At 47.0% G+C, this 19,063-nt stretch overlaps 1 protein-coding gene across 1 annotated transcript; it reads right to left on the bottom strand.

The window, feature by feature from the left end:
- Positions 1-3,225: 3,225 nt before the first annotated feature.
- On the bottom strand, positions 3,226-7,298 carry RPL11 (ribosomal protein L11). The gene is made up of 5 exons (XM_030805718.1): positions 6,896-7,298; positions 5,747-5,853; positions 4,860-4,991; positions 3,741-3,851; positions 3,226-3,306 (listed from the first exon to the last, which is right to left on the bottom strand). The coding sequence occupies exons 1-5, from the start codon at positions 7,017-7,019 to the stop codon at positions 3,277-3,279; spliced, it is 504 nt and encodes a 167-aa protein (XP_030661578.1). The 5' UTR covers positions 7,020-7,298; the 3' UTR covers positions 3,226-3,276.
- Between the last annotated feature and the right edge of the window lie 11,765 nt (positions 7,299-19,063).

Here is a 19,063-nt window from a genome sequence, read left to right as displayed (position 1 = left end):
ATTCACTGGACAGAGGGCGAGACAGCAGGATAAAAGAGCCTCTATTGGACAGTTTAATGAAACTGACATTCCTGACATTTAGTGCCAGCTACATAATTATGTCCCATACATTTCCAAAATGAAATATTGTATAGCCACTGCAATGTACTGAGAACGCAAGTGTTAAAGGGAAAAAGTAAAAACACCTCCCAACTATGTTTAAAAGAAAAAAAAGCCTTAGCTGTGTTTACTATTCGGTGTTTCAAACAGTAAAAGAGAACCCACTGTCGCCTCAGTATTGTAATTATTGTGTATAATTTTTTATCAATTTTTTTTTTCTGAGACAAGGTCCACTCCCAGACTTTCATGGGTAGCAGCTGAAGAAACGAGAAAAATAACCACAGTAAGAACTTCGTAAGAACTGAATGTATTAAGGAAACCTCCTTGAGTTATCATGCCCTTCCTGCTTTTTTTGGCCACTACCTCTACACTTTAGTATGCGTACAAATCACCCGCAGATCTTGTTAAATTAGATACTAATTCAGTAGGTCTGAGGTAGGGCCCACGAGTTTTAACAAACTCCCAGGCGATCCTATCTACCCACTTGGTACAAGCTCAACCACAAATGACAGTGCTTTAGATACCAGTAGGACATTTGTTTGCAAGTCAAGCTTCCAGCCAGAATAGGGGCAAGCTGTCTAGCGACTGGGTAGGTGTCTGTCTCTAGTGGTTCCAGTCCTCCCGATGTTTCATGACCTACCCAAAATCTCAATGCTATTTAGAGCTAGGACTAAAACCTGGTTAGCTCTTTGAACTCCCAACAGTGCTTTTTCCACTGGGTCAGGAGCACAGCAGTTTTGTTTTTAATGGGAAGTCAACTGAGTACGCAAACAATACACAAGGACCAAATGAAGGCTCAGCAGGTTTATATTGTTAAAATTGAGAGACTTTCTACATTTTGTATTTCTGAAATGCTTTATTTAGATGAAACCAGCATTTGTTCTCTGCACCCAGCACTAATTAACTATCCATTCACCAAATCTGTTCTTAAACATGTTTATGGCATGTTATTTAATTCAGAAGTTAGTAAAAAACAAATATGGTTCCCCCCTATAAAAATGAAGATGAATTTTAAGAATGAGACTCCTTCACCCCATTTGAGGTGGGGGCCCTGGCCCTGTAGTAAAAGATTGAGAAATGAAAGCACATATTTTAAATGAAATAAAAAGTATATGGCAACACGTTCCATGATTCTCCCCTTTCACCAACTAGAGCTCATCTTATGGGGTAAGGTAACTTTATTTTCATTTAAAAATGAGGCACACCAAATAATCTATTTCCAGGTTTCAAAATACCTACAAAAGCAGCAAATTTGAGAACCTCTGAACAGCAATAAACGGGTGGCCCAAGGATAACTGAACTCTAATTAGTCACAAATTAGTAATTATCTAACTGAATTAACATGTGCTCCAAAATTTAAACCTGAAATTGAAAATGATGAACCAATGGCCAAGTATTGTTGTCAGAAAAATGATGGCTTTTGCCAGGTGCAGTGGCTCATGCCTGTAATCCCAACACTTTGGGAGGCTGAGTTCAAGGCCAGCCTGGCCAACATGGTGAAACCCCATCTCTAAAAAAAAAAACACTAGCTGGGCGTGGTGGTGGATGGCTGTAATCCTAATTACTCGAGAGGCCGAGATGGGAGGATTGCTTGAACCCAGGAGGCGGAGGTTGCAGAGATCATGCCACTGCACACTCCAGCCTGGGTGACAAAGAGAGACTCTGTCTCAAAAAAAAAAAAAAAAAAAAAACCACCAAAAACAAACAAACAAAAATGATGGCTTTTGAGCATCGACTTCAGTTAGATATAGAAAATCACTACAGGGGCCGGGCACGATGGCTCATGCCTGTAATCCCAGCACTTTGGGAGGCTGAGTTCAAGACCAGCCTGGCCAACATGGTGAAACCCCATCTCCAAAAAAAAAACACTAGCTGGGCGTGGTGGTGGATGGCTGTAATCCTAATTACTCGAGAGGCCGAGATGGGAGGATTGCTTGAACCCAGGAGGCGGAGGTTGCAGAGATCATGCCACTGCACACTCCAGCCTGGGTGACAAAGAGAGACTCTGTCTCAAAAAAAAAAAAAACCACCAAAAACAAACAAACAAAAATGATGGCTTTTGAGCATCGACTTCAGTTAGATATAGAAAATCACTACAGGGGCCGGGCACGATGGCTCATGCCTGTAATCCCAGCACTTTGGGAGGCTGAGGCGGGTGGATCACAAGGTCAGAAGATCGAGACCTTCCTGGCTAACACGGTGAAACCCCATCTCTAATAAAAATTAAAAAAATTAGCCGGGCATGGTGGCGGGTTCCTCTAGTCCCAGCTACTCGGGAGGATGAGGCAGAATGGCGTGAACCCAGAGGCAGAGCTTGCAGTGAGATGGCGCCACTGCACTCCAGCCCGGGCAACAGAGCAAGACTCGTCTCAAAAAAAAAAAAAAAAAAAAAGACAATCACCACAGGGGAAGTATTTTCATTTTTGCACCAAAGAGAAGCAAGCTAGCAGAAGTAACATTTCTCATATACCCAAACACAAAAACGAAACCTCTTTTGAGCATTACGTGCCTGGTGCTAGTCTGAGCACTTTGTAAGTATTAAATAATTTAATCCTCTGAGAGATATTACTATTATTGCCTCCTGATACAGATAAGGAAACTGAGGCAGATTAACAACTCACCCAAGGTAACAGTTAAAGGAGAGGGCTGGAAATGGAAATGCCCTCTTATCTGCACATACTGCGTCCCAAGAACCTTCTCGTTGTAAAAGAAACCTGAGCCTGAACAGTTAAGTCTAAATTTAATCTCAACCATCACACAAAAGCCTGTCACTCCTTCATGACACATCAATGCTGATAAAATTTCTAGTACAGAACAGAATCACTGAATAGCAGGGAGCCTCCTGGAACACAGGAGCACTGCACCCTGCTTAATCAAGGCTCTAAATTCAAACCCCAACATCAACCAAACCCTCCCTTCTAAATGGGGCTACTTCACATCAACCAAGGTGTGGCAAGCACAGGCAATGAATGCTATGAAGCTTGGACTTGGATCTGCCAGGAAATACTGGCATCCAATCAGAGGATGATAGGGTTGTTACCAGCTACTCCCATCGAAGCTTTAAGTGGCTTGAGGTCCAAGGACTTGAATATGGCCAGGATCCTTTCACAGAACACACAACAGAACTGCACATTTCACTGAAAACTTTTTATTGGTCTTTTGGATAGAAACGGGAATTTATTTGCCAGGAAGGATGATCCCATCATACTGAAAGAGAAGAGATTTAGTTTTTTCAGAACAGGAGGCAACAGCAGAGATTGCAGCAATGGCTAACTTTTGAGATTTCAAATCTGACTGATACATGAACATGGGCTCTGAATTCTATCCTTTTCTGGACTAAATAGGAAGCTGGCTGGTTTTTACACTGTGCGGAACTGCACTATCATCTGAGAAAGGGGGCTCCTGTTAAAGCCATATTCCTCCCCTTCCATCTACCCCCATTCATGGTGACGGGGAGAAGGCCTAGTTCTGCATGTTCTTTTAAACCATCATCCCTGGAAGCCCCTGATTTGTCAAGGTGCCCAATATTCTAACTTTAAAGAAGATACCCAGCAAATATGACTATATTTTGCATCCCCAAATCCCAACTCCATTCACCAACACCACATTCCACCACTTCACTTGAGATAAATCAGCTTTACCTTCTGCTGGAACCAGCGCATGGCCTCCTCTTTGCTGATTCTGTGTTTGGCCCCAATGCAGCCTGTCCTGCGCTTCTTGTCTGCGATGCTGAAACCTGGCCTACCCAGCACCTGTCCCAGGAATAACCAACAGTCACCTAGCCAGCTCAGAGTCAAGAGCAGATGGACAAGACTCACACATTACAGACAGATCTTCAAAGAGTCACTTGGCAGCCCAATGGATTCTGGAGCAAGACCCATGATCTGTGTCTAACAAAGCTGCCACCAGCATCCCACACAACACACAACCATACTATAGGTTTGCTTTGGAGGCTGGAACTTTCAGCACCCCCCTAACCCAGCCTATCTTCCAGTGGTGCTGAGATCCTCCATTACTGCTCCCAAATCTCCAAACATTTTTCTTTTTAAAATAACATTTAAAAATCTATTGCCACACCAGCAGTGTAGAAAACATACAACTCTGAGAAGCACAAATATACATATTTTCTTCCTTCTGCTTCAGCTCAAAAGTGCTTCCCAAAGGTGTGCTGTTCCTCCAACATCCTGTGAGTATCCAATTCTTATTACTTGTCTGTCTAATGAGGGTGCCACCATCTTTCAGGTTCCACACTAGTCAGGACATCTGATTTAGGCTATTCAGTTTTATTGTTGGACCAAAACACGGCAGTAACACAAAAGGTCATTTCTATGTTAAAACCCCCTTTCTGAGCAAACCACTGCATCATCCAAAGCTGTTTCTATAGGAAGAAGCAGGGGAAGAACAGCCTCAGTGCAGCCAAACAACCCACAGGCCAAATGTGGCACCAGTACTGCCTCTCTCCAAAGTTTCAAATCACTGGCTGGAGGGAACAGTTTCCTTCATCCACCTTTAAGCCATGTGGGTGCTTTACAGATCCTCGACTGCAAGCTCCCCAACAGCAGGGATCTTGTCCATCTTGTTCAGTGCTGCACCCCTACATTTGCCACAAATGAGGCACATTTCCCCAAGGGTGAGGAGAACACAAAGGCAGACAATATTCAAAGCTGCAACTCAACATGTGAACACCAACATACCACATATGAAATAAAGATTCCCCTCTGCTCACAGACCAGGAGCGGGAAAAGATTACATATTCTTACCACATAGAAGTCCAGGCCGTAGATACCAATGCTTGGGTCGTATTTGATACCCAGGTCGATGTGTTCCTGGATCCCAAAACCAAAGTTTCCAGTATCTGAGAAGTTGTTTTTTCTTAACTCATACTCCCGCACCTGTGGAGAAAAATGCAGCAATTAACATTCCTTGTCTTCAACTCCCTCCCACCCCCAAGTAACTATTAATAGCTCAGCCTCCAACGTGCACCCCAGAGCAAACAGAAGCCAATGAAACTTGGCTGGGAACACAACCTGACTTCCTCACTATACCCCGACTATAGATTCACAACCCAACTACCCAGTATGACAGTATGACCTCTCCCAGCTTCCAAAGAGCAGAGAAAAACCCAGAGAAAGCAGAGGCATGAAATGATTCCCAAGCATCCTTTTTCTTTTTTTCTTTTTTTTTGAGACAAGAGTCTCACTCTGTGGCCTAAGCTGGAGTGCAGTGGCACGATCTCAGCTCACTGCAACCTCTACCTCCCAGGTTCTAACAATTCTCGTGCCTCAGCTTCCCGAGTAGCTGGGACTACAGGCGCCTGCCACCAAGCCCGGCTAATTTTTATATTTTTAGTAGAGATGGTGTTTCACCATGTTGGCCAGGATGGTCTCGAACTCCTGGCCACAAGTGATCCATCCGCCTTGGCCTCCCAAAGTGTTGGGATTACAGGCATTGAGCCACCGTGCCCGGCCTCACGCATCTTTTAAACCACCAAGAATAGTTTAACCCTGCTGATTGTAGAAAAAGCCTTTTAGAAGCTTAAGTAAATAAATATCAAGGCACCAAAGAACAGAACATTAAATGTAACTTATCTGCATGTGTTACTAAGGGAGTGCTGATCAGTATCACTCCATTAGGGGATTAGGCTCACCTTTAGACCCTTCTCCAAGATTTCCTCTGCCTTGGCCCCTCGAACTGTGCAGTGGACAGCAATCTTTTCATTTCTCCGGATGCCAAAGGATCTGACAGTGTATCTAGCTGCAGGAAGGGGGTAACAAAGAGTCAGATGCCATCATACCCTCACTACACTCACCTCTTTCCCAGAACACCATCTCCATGACTTAAAGAGACATTAAGTATTCATCCACACTCTTTTAAGTCGTGGTGTTCTAATTAGTGTCGCCCACATCTATTAATAAGATTTCATCCACAGCACAGATTTTCCCATTTCTAGACATCCAGCCATCCTTCAGCAGTTAAGGACAGTCATAATGCTGAAGTTCCAGGAAGGGCAAGTTCACAACCAGAATAGGCCAAAGAAGCCACTAGTAAGATTATCATGTTCCAAAGGAAATAAAGCATTACTGACAACATCTAGTATTTGCTGAAACCTTATTGTACTGTTATCCATATTTTACAGGTGAGGTTTTGAGAAGTTTATTAACTTGCCAAATATCAGAGTTGGTAACAAAAAGCAGAAGCAGAATCCAAAGACTTGCCATATTTCACTATCCTAAAGCAACTGCACATGTACAACTCATTTTATCTTCCACAATTATGAAGTATTACCCTCTTTATGCAAAGAAAAAAGCAGAGGTCCAGAGAGCCCCGTCAGACCAGCAAGTGGTGAAGCCATCACTCAAACCCAGGCAATCCGTATACAACTTTTGAGATAGGGTCAACCAGGCTGGAGTGCAATGGCACTATCATAGGCCACTGAAGCCTCATGCTCCTGGTACAGCCCTGTTCTTAATGCAGCCTATATAACCCGAACTGCTAATCAGATCTAATGATCTTTACTTCGTTCCTGACATTTCCACTCTCTCTCATATCTTAGTTACTTGGGAAAATCTTTACTTGGGCTAATCTTAAGATCTGCTCATATAAAATCTGGTGTTCCAATCCCACATGCCATCTTGGAAAAAAAAAAAAAAAAAAAGACACTTCTTGGTCGGCTCATGAATTTAATGCTTTAAGTGACGCCGACTGTCACTTTCTAAACAGACTCGACAGCAGGTAAATCAAGAAACAACCAGGCGACCCAAGCGGGCAAGCCTTGTATGTCCTTGTCACTACTCACCTTTGGAAAACACAGGGGTCTGCCCTGTGAGCTGCTCCAACACCTTGGCTGCTCGGGTCAGTCTGTCTCCACTCTCCCCAACACAGATGTTGAGACAGAGCTTGCGGATGCGAAGTTCCCGCATGGGGTTCTCCTTTTCACCTTGATCCTGCTGCAACAGGGAAGAGCAGCAGTCAATACACTCAGAGCTGAGAGTCCTGAGTTTTACTACTTTCTACCTGCACAGGATTTTTATTTCTGCTCGTCCCAAATCGTAACGAAGACCCTAAATGTTTAAAAGGTATCACCGTGTTTGGGAGGCATCAAGGGAAGAAGTCAGCTCAGGACCTATTCTTCCTCCACGAACGGAACGGGGGAAGAGAAAACTCAGGACAGGTATTGAGTGTTAAAAGACACGGACACTGAGCTCGAACCCTAAGAGGCTCAGGGTAATGAACAGCGCCTCCATTGTAAGGCCAACTAAGGAGAGTAAGCGAGGGAACAGAACTTAATTGCTCAGTTAACAGGAAACACGTGGTTATGCGACGTCCAGCATCCCATTCGGAAGCTGTGTAAAGGCCGGCGCCTTCCCTAAGCAGAGCAACTAGCTAAGGTTTCCTAGCACTAAGCAAGTCTCAAGTCCCCGGGACCAGGAAAAGGCCCGGACCCCCTACCTCAAAACTCTCCATTCACCCCCTCTGCCCTCGCTGCAGCCTCCTAGCCGTGCTTCTGAGCACTCCGGGCAACTGCCCGGAGCCGCTCCTAAAACGATGGCAGGGAAAGTGACAGAATTCAACTCTGCGTCCTTGGCTCGAACGGCTCTACCAGTTTTGGGCCGGCTAGCATTGCGGGCTCCATATTCCTCGGGCTGCGGGTGAAGTAGCCCCCGCAGGCTCGGCCTGCCATGGATGGCGACGGATAAAAGAGGGCTAATCCAGGTCCCAGCTACTCACCGCCATGATGGAGAGCAGGAAGAGAAAGCGGAGCTTCCGGCCCAAGGGCCTTATGGGCCAGGAGGCGGGCTCTTTTCCCAGGCTAACCACAGAGACGAAGAAGAGGAAGAGAGGCACATTTGGCGGAGCAGTGCAGCGTCGGCTTCTCCCTTGTGGGTAGTGCTAGCAACTGCAGGCGACGCTGGCTGAAGACAGGGATTTGGGTTTTCCAAAAATAGTTTTTGAAAGCTCCCGAATCAGCACGTCCTTGAGTTTCAGGAGCTGGTGGTCCTTGTGTGATGAGACAGCCAAAACTACATTAAATCAATCATGCAAATTATGACGCAAATTTATTCTGTAACAATGTAAACAAATAGAATTTTTTTTTTTTTTTTTTTGAGACGGAGCCTCGCTCTGTCACCCAGGCTGGAGTGCAGTGGCGCGATATCGGCTCACTGCAACCTCCGCCTCCCGGGTTCAAGCGATTCTCCTGCCTCAGCCTCCCAAGTAGCTGGGATTACAGGCACGCACCACCGTACCTGTCTAATTTGTTTATATTTTTAGTAGAGATGGGGTTTCACCATGTTGGTCGGGCTGGTCTGGAACTCCTGACCTCAAATGATCCACCCGCCTTGGCCTCCCAAAGTGCTGGGATTACAGGCGTGAGCCACCACACCGGGCACAAATAGAATTTATACAAGCGGAAAGGAGTGGTGGCTTAAGAGTCCTGAGCTTGAAGACAGGCAGATGTGGTCCTGTCTCGACCAGCTAGTAGCTATGTGACCTTGGGCAAGTTATTACAGGCTGCGTATTCCTAATCTGAAAAGCCTGGGACCGACCAGACGGTTTTTAGATTTGGGATTTTTCCGGATTATGGAATATTTGCATAAACATAATGAGATATCTTGGGGATGGGACCCACGTCTGAACATGAAATTAATTTATGTTCCATATACACCTTATACACATAGTCTGAAGGTAATTTTATACAATATTTTAAGTAAGTTTGTGCATGAAACAAAGTTTGTGTACATTGAACCATCAGAAAGCAAAGGTGTCACTATTTCAGCCACCCTTGTGGACAATCTCTGGTTGGTTGGCCTAACCATTTTTCCAGACTGTAAATGTATATGCTACTGATAAGCAATACTTTCTTACGCTTATTCACATATAAGTACTTAACAGCGGCCGGGCGCAGTGGCTCACGCCTGTAATCCCAGCCCTTTGGGAGACCGAGACGGGCGGAACGCGAGGTCAGGAAATCGAGACCATCCTGGCTAACACGGTGAAACCCCGTCTGTACTAAAAATACAAAACAACAACAACAACAAAAAATTAGCCTGGCGTGGTGGCGGGCGCCTGTAGTCCCAGCTACTCTGGAGGCTGAGGCGGGAGAATGGCGTGAACTTGGGAGGCGGAGCTTGCAGTGAGCCGAGGTTGCGCCACTGCACTCCAGCCTGGGCGACAGAGCGAGACTCCGTCTCAAAAATAAAAAATAAAAAATAAGTTCTTAACAGCAAAATATATGCTATGTCATTAATACAGTGAAAAAGTAATGAGTTCGGGGCAACTAAGCAGCAGAGGAGCATCACCAGAAAACCTGGATCAGCTGTGAAACAACAGCGACCCCCCCCGCCCCCGCCCGCCCCGCCAACCAGGCCAGGCGCTGTGGCTCACACTTGTAATCCCAGCGCTTTGGGAGGCTAAGGCGGGTGGATCACTTAAGGTCAGGAGTTCGAGACCAGCCTGGCCAACAGGTTGAAAACCCGTCTGTACTAAAAATACAAAAATTAATCGGGCCTCGTGGTGCATGCCTGTAATCCGAGCTACTCGGAAGGCTGAGGCAGGAGAATCGCTTGAACAGGGGAGAAGAAGCTTGCAGTGAGCCGAGATCACACCACTGCACTCCAGCCTGGGTGATGGAGCGAGACCCTGTCTCAAAACAAACAAATAAACAAACAAAAAACAGCGACCACAAGTGGCAGGCTTTCAGTCTCCACCTATGATGCAGTGTTTTGATTAAAAGATTACTGTACACTGTATTTTTTTTTTAAGGTGAGAAGAAACATCAGAAGCAGTTGAGGGAGCAGGAAGTGGGTCCCCTAGGGAAAAGGAGGCATTCTCCTGGATGGCTTTTTAAAATGTTTCCTCCAGAGTCATCTGCCCTTTTTTTTGTTGTTTTGTTTTGTGGCAGGGTCTTGCTCTGTTGCCCAGGCTGGAGTGCAGTGGTGTGATCTTGGCTCACTGCAGCCACGACCTCATGGGCTCACATGATCCTCCCACCTCAGCCTCCCACGTAGCTGGGACCACAGGTGCACACTACCATGCCCAGCTAATTTTTTAAATTGTTTGTAGAGATGGGGTCTTGCCATTTTGCCCAGGCTGGTCTCCAACTCCTGGACTCTAGCGATCCTCCCACCTTTGCCTTCCAAAGTGCTGGGATTACAGGCATGAACTGCCACACCAGGCCTCATCTGCCTCGTTACCAATGGTTTTTCTCTTAGACATGATTTTGCTATGAATGCATTCTGCTCTTGTCCCTCAGTAAGCTCATCATGCATTTTCTTTTTTCTTTCTTTTTTTTTTTGAGATGGAATCTCACTCTGTTGCCCAGGCTGGAGTGCAGTGGCTCCATCTCGGCTCACTGCAACCTCCGCCTCCTGGGTTCAAGCAATTCTCCTGCCTCAGCCTCCTGAGTAGCTGGGATCACAGGCATCCACCACCATGCCTGGCTAATTTTTGTATTTTTTTTTAGTGGAGACAGGGTTTCACCATGTTGGCCAGGCTGGTCTCAAACTCCTGACCTCAAGTGATCCACCCGCCTCAGCCTCCCAAAGTGCTGGGATTACAGGCATGAGCCATTGCACCTGGCCCACAAATCTTTAAAAATGTAACATCATGTCTCGTCTTAAATTTCTGCAACCAGCCAGGTGCAGTGGCTCATACCTGTAATCCCAACAGTTTGGGAGGCCAAAGTGAGAGGGTTGCTTGAGCCTAGGAGTTTACGACCAGCGTGGGCAACATGGCAAGACCCCGTCTCTACAAAAAATTTATTAGCCCGGCGTGATGGTGTATGTGTGTGTGTTCCCAGCTACTTGGGAGGCTGAGGTGGGAGGATCGCTTGAGCCTAGGAGGCTGAGTCTGCAGTGAGCCATATTTATGTCACTGCACTCCAGCCTGGGTGATAGAGTGAGACCCTGTCCCCACACCCCAAAAAATTCTGCAATCAGCCTGTTGAATATTCAGTTTCCTTAAATTTTCTGTTCATCGTGATAGATCTTACTTGTTTCACCTTCAGTATACCATTAAGCGTCACATGTTGGATGGATCCATCAGTGCAATGCTGATGGATCTACTCTTTCTTTTCTTTTCTTTTTTGCTGAGACAGAGTCTTGCTCTGTCATCCAGGCTGGAATGCAGTGGAATGATCTCAAGTCACTGCAACCTCCATCTCCCGGGTTCAAGAAATTCTCCTGCCTCAGCCTCCTGAGTAGCTGGGATTACAGGCACCTGCCAACACGCCCGGCTAATTTTGTAGTTTTAGTTGAGATGGGGTTTCACCATATTGGCCAGCTGGTCTTGAACACCTGACCTCAAGTGATCCACCCACCCCAGCCTCCCAAAGTTCTGGGACTACAGGTGTGAGCCATCGTGCCCAGACAGATGGATCTATTCTTTCAATACACAATGAAGATCTTCATTTTTTTTTTTTTTTGCTTTATGCATTGTTTTTCTCTTTTTCATTAACTTCTGTTCATCATTTTCAGCATATAGAACTTCACCAGTTTATCCTTCTCTTTCTTTCTTTCTTTCTTTCTTTCTTTCTTTCTTTCTTTCTTTCTTTCTTTTTCTTTTTTTTTGAGATGGATTCTTGCTCTTGTTGTCCAGGCTGCAGTGCAGAGGCGCGATCTCGGCTCACTGCAACCTCTGCCTCCCAGGTTTCAATTCTCTTGCCTCAGCAATTCCCTTGCCTTAGCCTCCTGAGTAGCTGGGATTACAGGCGCCTGCCACCACACACGGCTAATTTTTTTGTACTCTTTTTTTTTCCTTCTTTTTCTTTTTTTGAGACGGAGTCTCCCTCTGTTGCCCAGGCTGGAGTACAGTGGCACAATCTCAGCTCACTGCAACCTCCGCCTCCTGGGTTCACGCAATTCTCCTGCCTCAGCCTCCCAAGTAGCTGGGACTACAGGCATGCACCACCACACCCAGCTACTTTTTTTGTACTTTTAGTAGAGACGGGGTTTCACCATGTTGGCCAGGCTGGTCTCGAACTCCTGACCTCAGGTGATCCGCCCACCTCGGCCTCCCAAAGTGCTGGGATTACAGGCATGAGCCACCGCACCCGGCCATCCTTCTGTTTCGTTAGGTCATCTACGGTGTTTATGCCAACGCCATACTCTTCTGTAGGATATTTCACACTTACACTTCTGTCCCATTTCTCCAGCAACTTGACTTTCTGTGCTATAAACATAACTGCTTCCTCTTTTTCTTTTTTCTTTTTTTTTTTGAGATGGAGTCTCACTCTGTCGCCCAGGCTGGAGTGCAGTGGTGCCATATAGGCTCATTGCAACCTCTGCCTCCCCAAGTTTAAGCAATTCTCCTGCCTCAGCCTCCTGAGTAGCTGGGATTACAGGCGTGTGCCACCACGCACGCTGGCTAATTTTTTGTATTATTATTATTTTTGTAGAGACAAGGTTTTGCCATGTTGGCCAGGCTGGTCTTGAACTCCTGACCTCAGGTGATCCACCTGCTGGGATTACAGGCGTGAGCCACCACAGCCGACTGAAATATTTCTTTACTGTGAAGACAAATGACTGCTCAAATAGGATGAAAGGCAGAATGAAAGGTAACCGACTTTACCTTTAATTGCTTTAGTGGCTAAGAGACCACATAAAGGGCATAAACCTACCCCAGTGTTGTCAGACCTAATTTTTTTTTTTTTTTTTTTTTTTTTGAGATGGAGTCTCGCTCTGTCGCCGAGGCTGGAGTGCAGTGGTGCGATCTCGGCTCACTGCAAGCTACGCCTCCCGAGTTCACGCCATTCTCCTGCCTCAGCCTCCCCAGTAGCTGGGACTACAGGCGCCTGTCACCACGCCCGGCTAATTTTTTGTATTTTTAGTACAGACGGGGTTTCGCCGTGTTAGCCAGGATGGTCTTGATCTCCTGACCTCGAGATCCACCCGCCTCAGCCTCCCAAAGTGCTGGGATTACAGGTGTGAGCCACTGTGCCTGGCCTGTCAAGACCTAATTTTTTAATGGTGTCTCTAATTTCATGAAAGCATTATTCAGGCTAAATCCAGACCTTTTGCGATTTGATTTAGCCCATGGGTCCCATTTTGTCCTCTGTTTGGGCTACTTCTGACCTCCTATTTCCAATCAGAGCCAAGCCTTTGCCCAGGGTGGGAAGGGTGGAGAGGGTAGGGAGGATAGAGGAGGGGAAGGAGAGGCCCCACTTGGGAGAGATGTCTTCAGGTTCACCAAGAAGCCTGCTTGGTTGAGGGTGGTCAAGGTCATGATGAGAAAGAACAAGATGACTGAGATGATGCAGTCACAGCCCCCATAGGTCACAGCCAAGACCAGTAGGGCAGGGGGAAATAGTGGACCAAGGGACAATCCTGTCCAGGTGAGACACTCTTTTCCCTCCTTCCTTCAGTCCTCCCCGACTTCTCCTCCCAGTCATTATCCTCCGTCCCCACTCCTGCCCTTCCCCCTCCTCCCTCTCCCTCTCTGTTTCTTCTTCCCACCTTCCCCTCTTCTGCAGGGATTCACCAGAAGAACCCAGACTTAGGAGGCTGGCTAGTTGAGTGAGCCACCTGGCCTCTTTCTGCCTCAGTTTACTCATTAAGAGAATGGGGTGGCCAGGTGTGGTGGCTCAGGCCTGAAATCCCAGCACTTTGGGAGGCCGAGGCGGGCGGATCACCTGAGATCAGGAGTTCAAGCCAGCCTGGCCAACATGGTGAAACCCCATCTCTACTAAAAATACAAAATTAGCCAGGTGTGGTGGCACACACCTGTAGCTCCAGCTACTCGGGAGGCTGAGGCAGGAGAATCGCTTGAACCCGGGAGGCAGAGGTTGCAGTGAGCCGAGATTGCGCCATTACACTCCAGCCTGGGTGACAGAGTGAGACTTTGTCTCAAAAAAAAAAAAATTGATTCTTCAGCCACAACAGCTAAATTTCAAGTGCTAAGAGCCACATGTGGCTCGTAACCAATATTCAACAGTACGGATATAAAATATTTTTGTTACCACAAAAATAGAAAGTTCTTTTTTTTTGTCTTTTTTTTTCCTTTTTGTGGAGAATGGGGTCTTGCTATGTTGCCCAGGCAGGTCTTGAACTCCTGGGCTCAAGCTATCCTCCCACCTCTGCCTCCCTGAGAGCTGGGATTACAGGCATGAGCCACTGCACCCGACAAAAATAGAAAGTTCTATTGAACAGCATTGCTCTTGGAGAAATCGTCCGACTGTCTGAAAATGCGAGCCTGAGCCATGGTGCTAGGGGACCTGAGTTTCTGTCCAGCCCCATCACTGACTGGCCAGGAAGTCTTGGACAAACCACATACCTCTGCGCCTCATTCTCTCTATGAACTGTGGGCAGAGGTGGGACCAGGCAATATGTGAGTCTCCTTCAAGCTCTGACCTTCTGGGGCGAATTCCATGAGCTCTGAATTCAGTTTCCAGCTACCTCCACCCCAGTCCCTCTGGAGCATCTCAGCTGGCCCAGACTTTTCCTGTCTACCAAGAGGAGATCGGATGAACTAACTTGCCCTCGGGCTGTGACGCACTATGTGTTTCTCAAGGGACAACATCTGATTGGACCTGGCCCAGCGTGAGCCAATCAGAATCTCCCTAACCAGAACCTGGTTTAGGGACTTAGGGTCAGTCAGTGAGTCTCTGCAGGTAGTTGAGACTGTCCCTGGGAGAAGCAGGTGGCTACAGCCATGAGGCTGTGCGTGACTGAGTGGAGGAGAATGCCAGTCTGGAGAGAAGACAGGAGAGGGTGAGAGAGAAGAGGAGAGAGGAAAACACAGCCCACCTCCAGGGATTAGTAGAGAGAAGAATCCCCACTTCAGGCTCTTGGAATCTGCGACACCCTTGTGTTTTTTAATACATTCTCCCCACTTTCTATTATTTCTACAAGTTCCAACTTATTTCTGTTTCTTGTCACCAAAGGTTCCTAACCCACATAGGTTAAAGTGAAGGGGTTTGCTTTATTACTTTTCTGAAAAGTTGAGTAAGTTTTCAGTTGGAAAAAACTGCAAGGTAAAAAAGGACACACACACACACACATCATGCACGCAAAAGTAACAACAAACGAAAACAGCTATCCGTTACTGATTTGACAAGTGTTTCTGGAGCACCTACACCATGCCAGGCATTGTATCCAGAGCCTTAGACACATGACCTCGTCTAATCTTCCCTACAACCTTTGAACGGTGGGCAATGTTTTCTCCATTTCAGAGACAAGGGAATTGAGGCACAGAGAGGTTAAAGGACAGGGCAAGGACACACAGCTGGCCAGCAGCAGAGACAACTTGAGCCAGGGCTTGGCGAGAGGACAGTCAGCTGGGTCTTTCTGACATCAGCACAGCTCCTGAGCAAGGAGATTTCTTGGGTGGGGACCCACTTGGCTCAGAGAGTGCAGCAAGCCAGAAAGACCCCACCCTGCCATGAGGGCGCAACCCGGTCATTCTGGCTACAGACGAGCACAGTGGTCTTTCCATGGTTTGAAGTGGGAAGGGTAGGTTCAAGAAGAAAATCCTCCAAAGTAAAAAATACTTGGAATCTTTCAATATCTCGTTTTCCATCTTCTCCAGATTTCTCCTACAAAAAAGCCTTTCTGGATTGAGAGTACAAATCATTCCTCTCCTAGCTCCATGGAGGAAGGGAAGAGGCAATACCAAAATTGCTTCTGGAATCAAGAGCTTACTTTGCAGTTGCTCAACTTAATATACAAAAATCTCTTATGGCCACGTGCGGTGGCTCACACCTGTAATCCCAGCACTTTGGGAGGCCAGGGCAGGCGAATCACCTGAGGTCAGGAGTTTGAGACCAGCCTGGCCAACACGGTGAAACCTGTCTCTACTAAAAAAAAAAAATTAAAAAAAAAAAAAGCCAGGCATGGTGGTAGGCACCTGTAATCCCAGCTACTCAGGAGGCTGAGGCAGGAGAATCGCTTGAACCCGGGAGATGGAGGTTGCAGTGAGCTGAGATCATGCCACTGTACTCCAGCCTGGGCGACAGAGCAAGACTGTATCAAAAAAAAAAAAAAAATCTCTTTCAAATCAATAAGAGGAGGCCACTGGCTGGGGTAGCTCATGCCTCTAATCCCAGCACTTTGGGAGGCTGAGGCAGGAGGATCACTTGAGCCCAGAAGTTGGAGACCAGCCTGGGCAATATAGGGAGACTCTGTCTCTACAAAAAAAGAATTTTTTTTAATTGGTTGGGCGTGGTGTCTCATGCCTGTAATCCCAATGCTTTGGGAGGCCAAGGTGGGCGGATCACTTGAGGTCGGGAGTTCGAGACCAGCCTGACCAACATGGAGAAGCCCCAACTCTGCTAAATATACAAAATTAGCCAGGCGTGGTGGCACGTGCCTTTAATCTCAGCTACTCGGGAGACTGAGGCAGGAGAGTTGTTTGAACTCGAGAGGTTACGGTGAGCCAAGATCGCACCATTGCACTCCAGCCTGGGCAACAAGAGCAAAACTCCATCTCAAAAAAAAAAAAAAAAAATTGGTTGGGCACAGTGGCTCACGCCTGTAATCACAGCACTCTGGGAGGCCAAGGCGGGCAGATCACTTGAGGTCAGGAGTTTGAGAACAGCCTGGCCAACATGGTGAAACCCCGTCTCTACCAAAACATACAAAAAATTAGGGCCGGGAGCGGTGGCTCATGCCTGTAATCCCAGCACTTTGGGAGGCCGAGGCAGATGGATCATGAGGTCAGGAGATTGAGACCATTCTGGCTAACAGGGTGAAAATCCATCTTTACTAAAAATACAAAAAATTAGCTGGGCGTGGTGGTGGGCACCTGTAGTCCCAGCTACTCAGGAGGCTGAGGCAGGAGAATGGTGTGAACCCAGGAGGCAGAGGTTGCAGTGAGCCGAGATCGCACCACTGCACTGCAGCCTGGGCAACAGAGTGAGACTCCAGCTCAAAAAAAAAAAAAATATATATTAGCCGGGTATGGTGGTGCGCGCTACTCGGAGGCTGAGGCAGGAGAATCGCTTAAACCTGGGAGGCGTCACTGCACTCCAGCCTGGGCGACAGAGCAAGACTCTGTCTCAAAAATAAATACATAAATAAAAATAAAAATTAGTGAAGCATGCTGACACACACCTGTAGTCCCAGCTACTCAGGAGAATTGCTTGGGCGTGCAGCGAGCTGTGATCGCACCACTGTACTCCAGCCTGGGCAACAGAGCAAGAGCAAGACTCTGTTTCTCTCTCTAAATAAAAGGCAAATTAAAACAGTAGGTCATTTCTTTTTATCTTCCAGGTTTTCAAGCAATAGAAAAATTATAAAAACCATTGTTGATGAAGATGCAGGAAAATAGGCACTCTCGCTGGGCGCGGTGGCTCACGCCTGTAATCCCAGCACTTTGGGATGCTGAGGCGGGCGGATCACGAGGTCAGGAGATCCTGGCTAACACAGTGACACCCCATCTCTACTAAAAAATACAAAAAATTAGCCGGGCGTGGTGGCGGGCGCCTGTAGTCCCAGCTACTCTGGAGGCTGAGGCAGGAGAATGATGTGAACCCGGAAGGCGGAGCCTGCAGTGAGCCGAGATCACACCACTGCACTCCAGTCTGGGTGACAGAGCGAGACTCCATCTCAAAAAACAAACAAACAAACAAACGAACAAAAAAAGAAAATGGGCACTCTCACGGTCTCATACTTTGCTGATGGGGGTTTCAAATGACATAATTTATCTGAAGGGTATTTTGGAAATATGAATCTAAAGCCTTAAAATGTGCATCCTTCTGACTCAGTAATTCAACCTGAGATACTTTTCAAAGGAAATAGAATTACAGGTGTTCTTTCTTGAGTTATTTACAACAGTGGGAGTGTGCCTCTGGGGTGGGCTGAGACTGCCAGGGTGGTGGGGGCACTCACAGGGTTTGGGGCAGCTGCTATTTAACAACTGGGCAGAAATATTTGCATAGTTTACCAACCAATACCGCCATACTGCACATATGCAATGTCATTTTTTGTTTATTTGTTTGTTTTGTTTTGCTTTTGAGACAGAGTCTCGCTCTTGTTGTCTAGGCTGCAGTGCAGTGGTGCAGTCTTGGCTCACTGCAACCTCTGCCTGCCAGGTTCAAGAGATTCTCCTGCCTCAGCCTCCCAAGTAGCTGGGATTACAGGCACGTGCCACCATGCCCGGCTAATTTTTATAGTTTTAGTAGAGACGGGGTTTCACCATGTTGGCCATTCTGGTCTCAAACTCCTGACCTCAAGTGATCTGCCCTCCTCAGCCTCCCAAAGTGATGGGATTACAGGCGTGAGCCACTGAGCCCAGCCAATGCCAGTTTTTAAAACTAAAAAAAAAAAAAAAAAAAAAGTAAGGGTTGCTCCTTCTTCCTCATAACATTAGAGGTGGGAGCTGGAATGCAAGTTCTTGCCTTTCTAGTTAAGCACAGGTGCTGGGGCTGCACTCCAGATGGGCTCCTATCTGCAGGACCAGCAGCAGGACAAGGTCACCAGGGTCCAGCACAGAGGCTGTGGACACCAGAAGGCACAGCAAGGAAGAGACCAGAAGCCCTATGTCCAGGGCTCGCTTCCAGCCAAAATCATGGCGGTTAAGGTGATGAGGACGCCATGGAAGGCACAGAAGAGGAAGGAGGCTCTCCTGTCTGAGCTCCAGCTGTACACAGGCACTTGCAATATGGGAGGGCTGGGACCCTCAGTGGGAGGGTTGCCACCTGAGCCCATTCAGCCCACTCCACGTTGCCCTGCAGTTTGTGTATATTCTCCCCATTTTCAGATGGGGAAACTGAGACTCAGAGAAGTGAAATGACTCATGCAAAGTCACACTGCTGGTAAGTGGGGGGACTGAGATTTCAATACATATACCTCATTTCCTGAGGTCTTTGCCAGTATGCCACTCCCAGTATATTTGTTGATGGACTGAGACAAGCTGAGTTAACGTCTTCACCAGACTTGGGGAGGCAGAGGGATTGGGGATGTCATCTGGGGGTCAAGCCATCAGCAAATGAGATTTGAGTCAAGCTGGATCTCATTCAATGCAATGTTCC

This window comes from Nomascus leucogenys, chromosome 24, assembly GCF_006542625.1.
Source record: "Nomascus leucogenys isolate Asia chromosome 24, Asia_NLE_v1, whole genome shotgun sequence".
Taxonomy (NCBI): domain Eukaryota; kingdom Metazoa; phylum Chordata; class Mammalia; order Primates; family Hylobatidae; genus Nomascus; species Nomascus leucogenys.
Note: the sequence above shows the minus strand (reverse complement) of the source record. Positions and strands in the feature narration are given on the sequence as shown.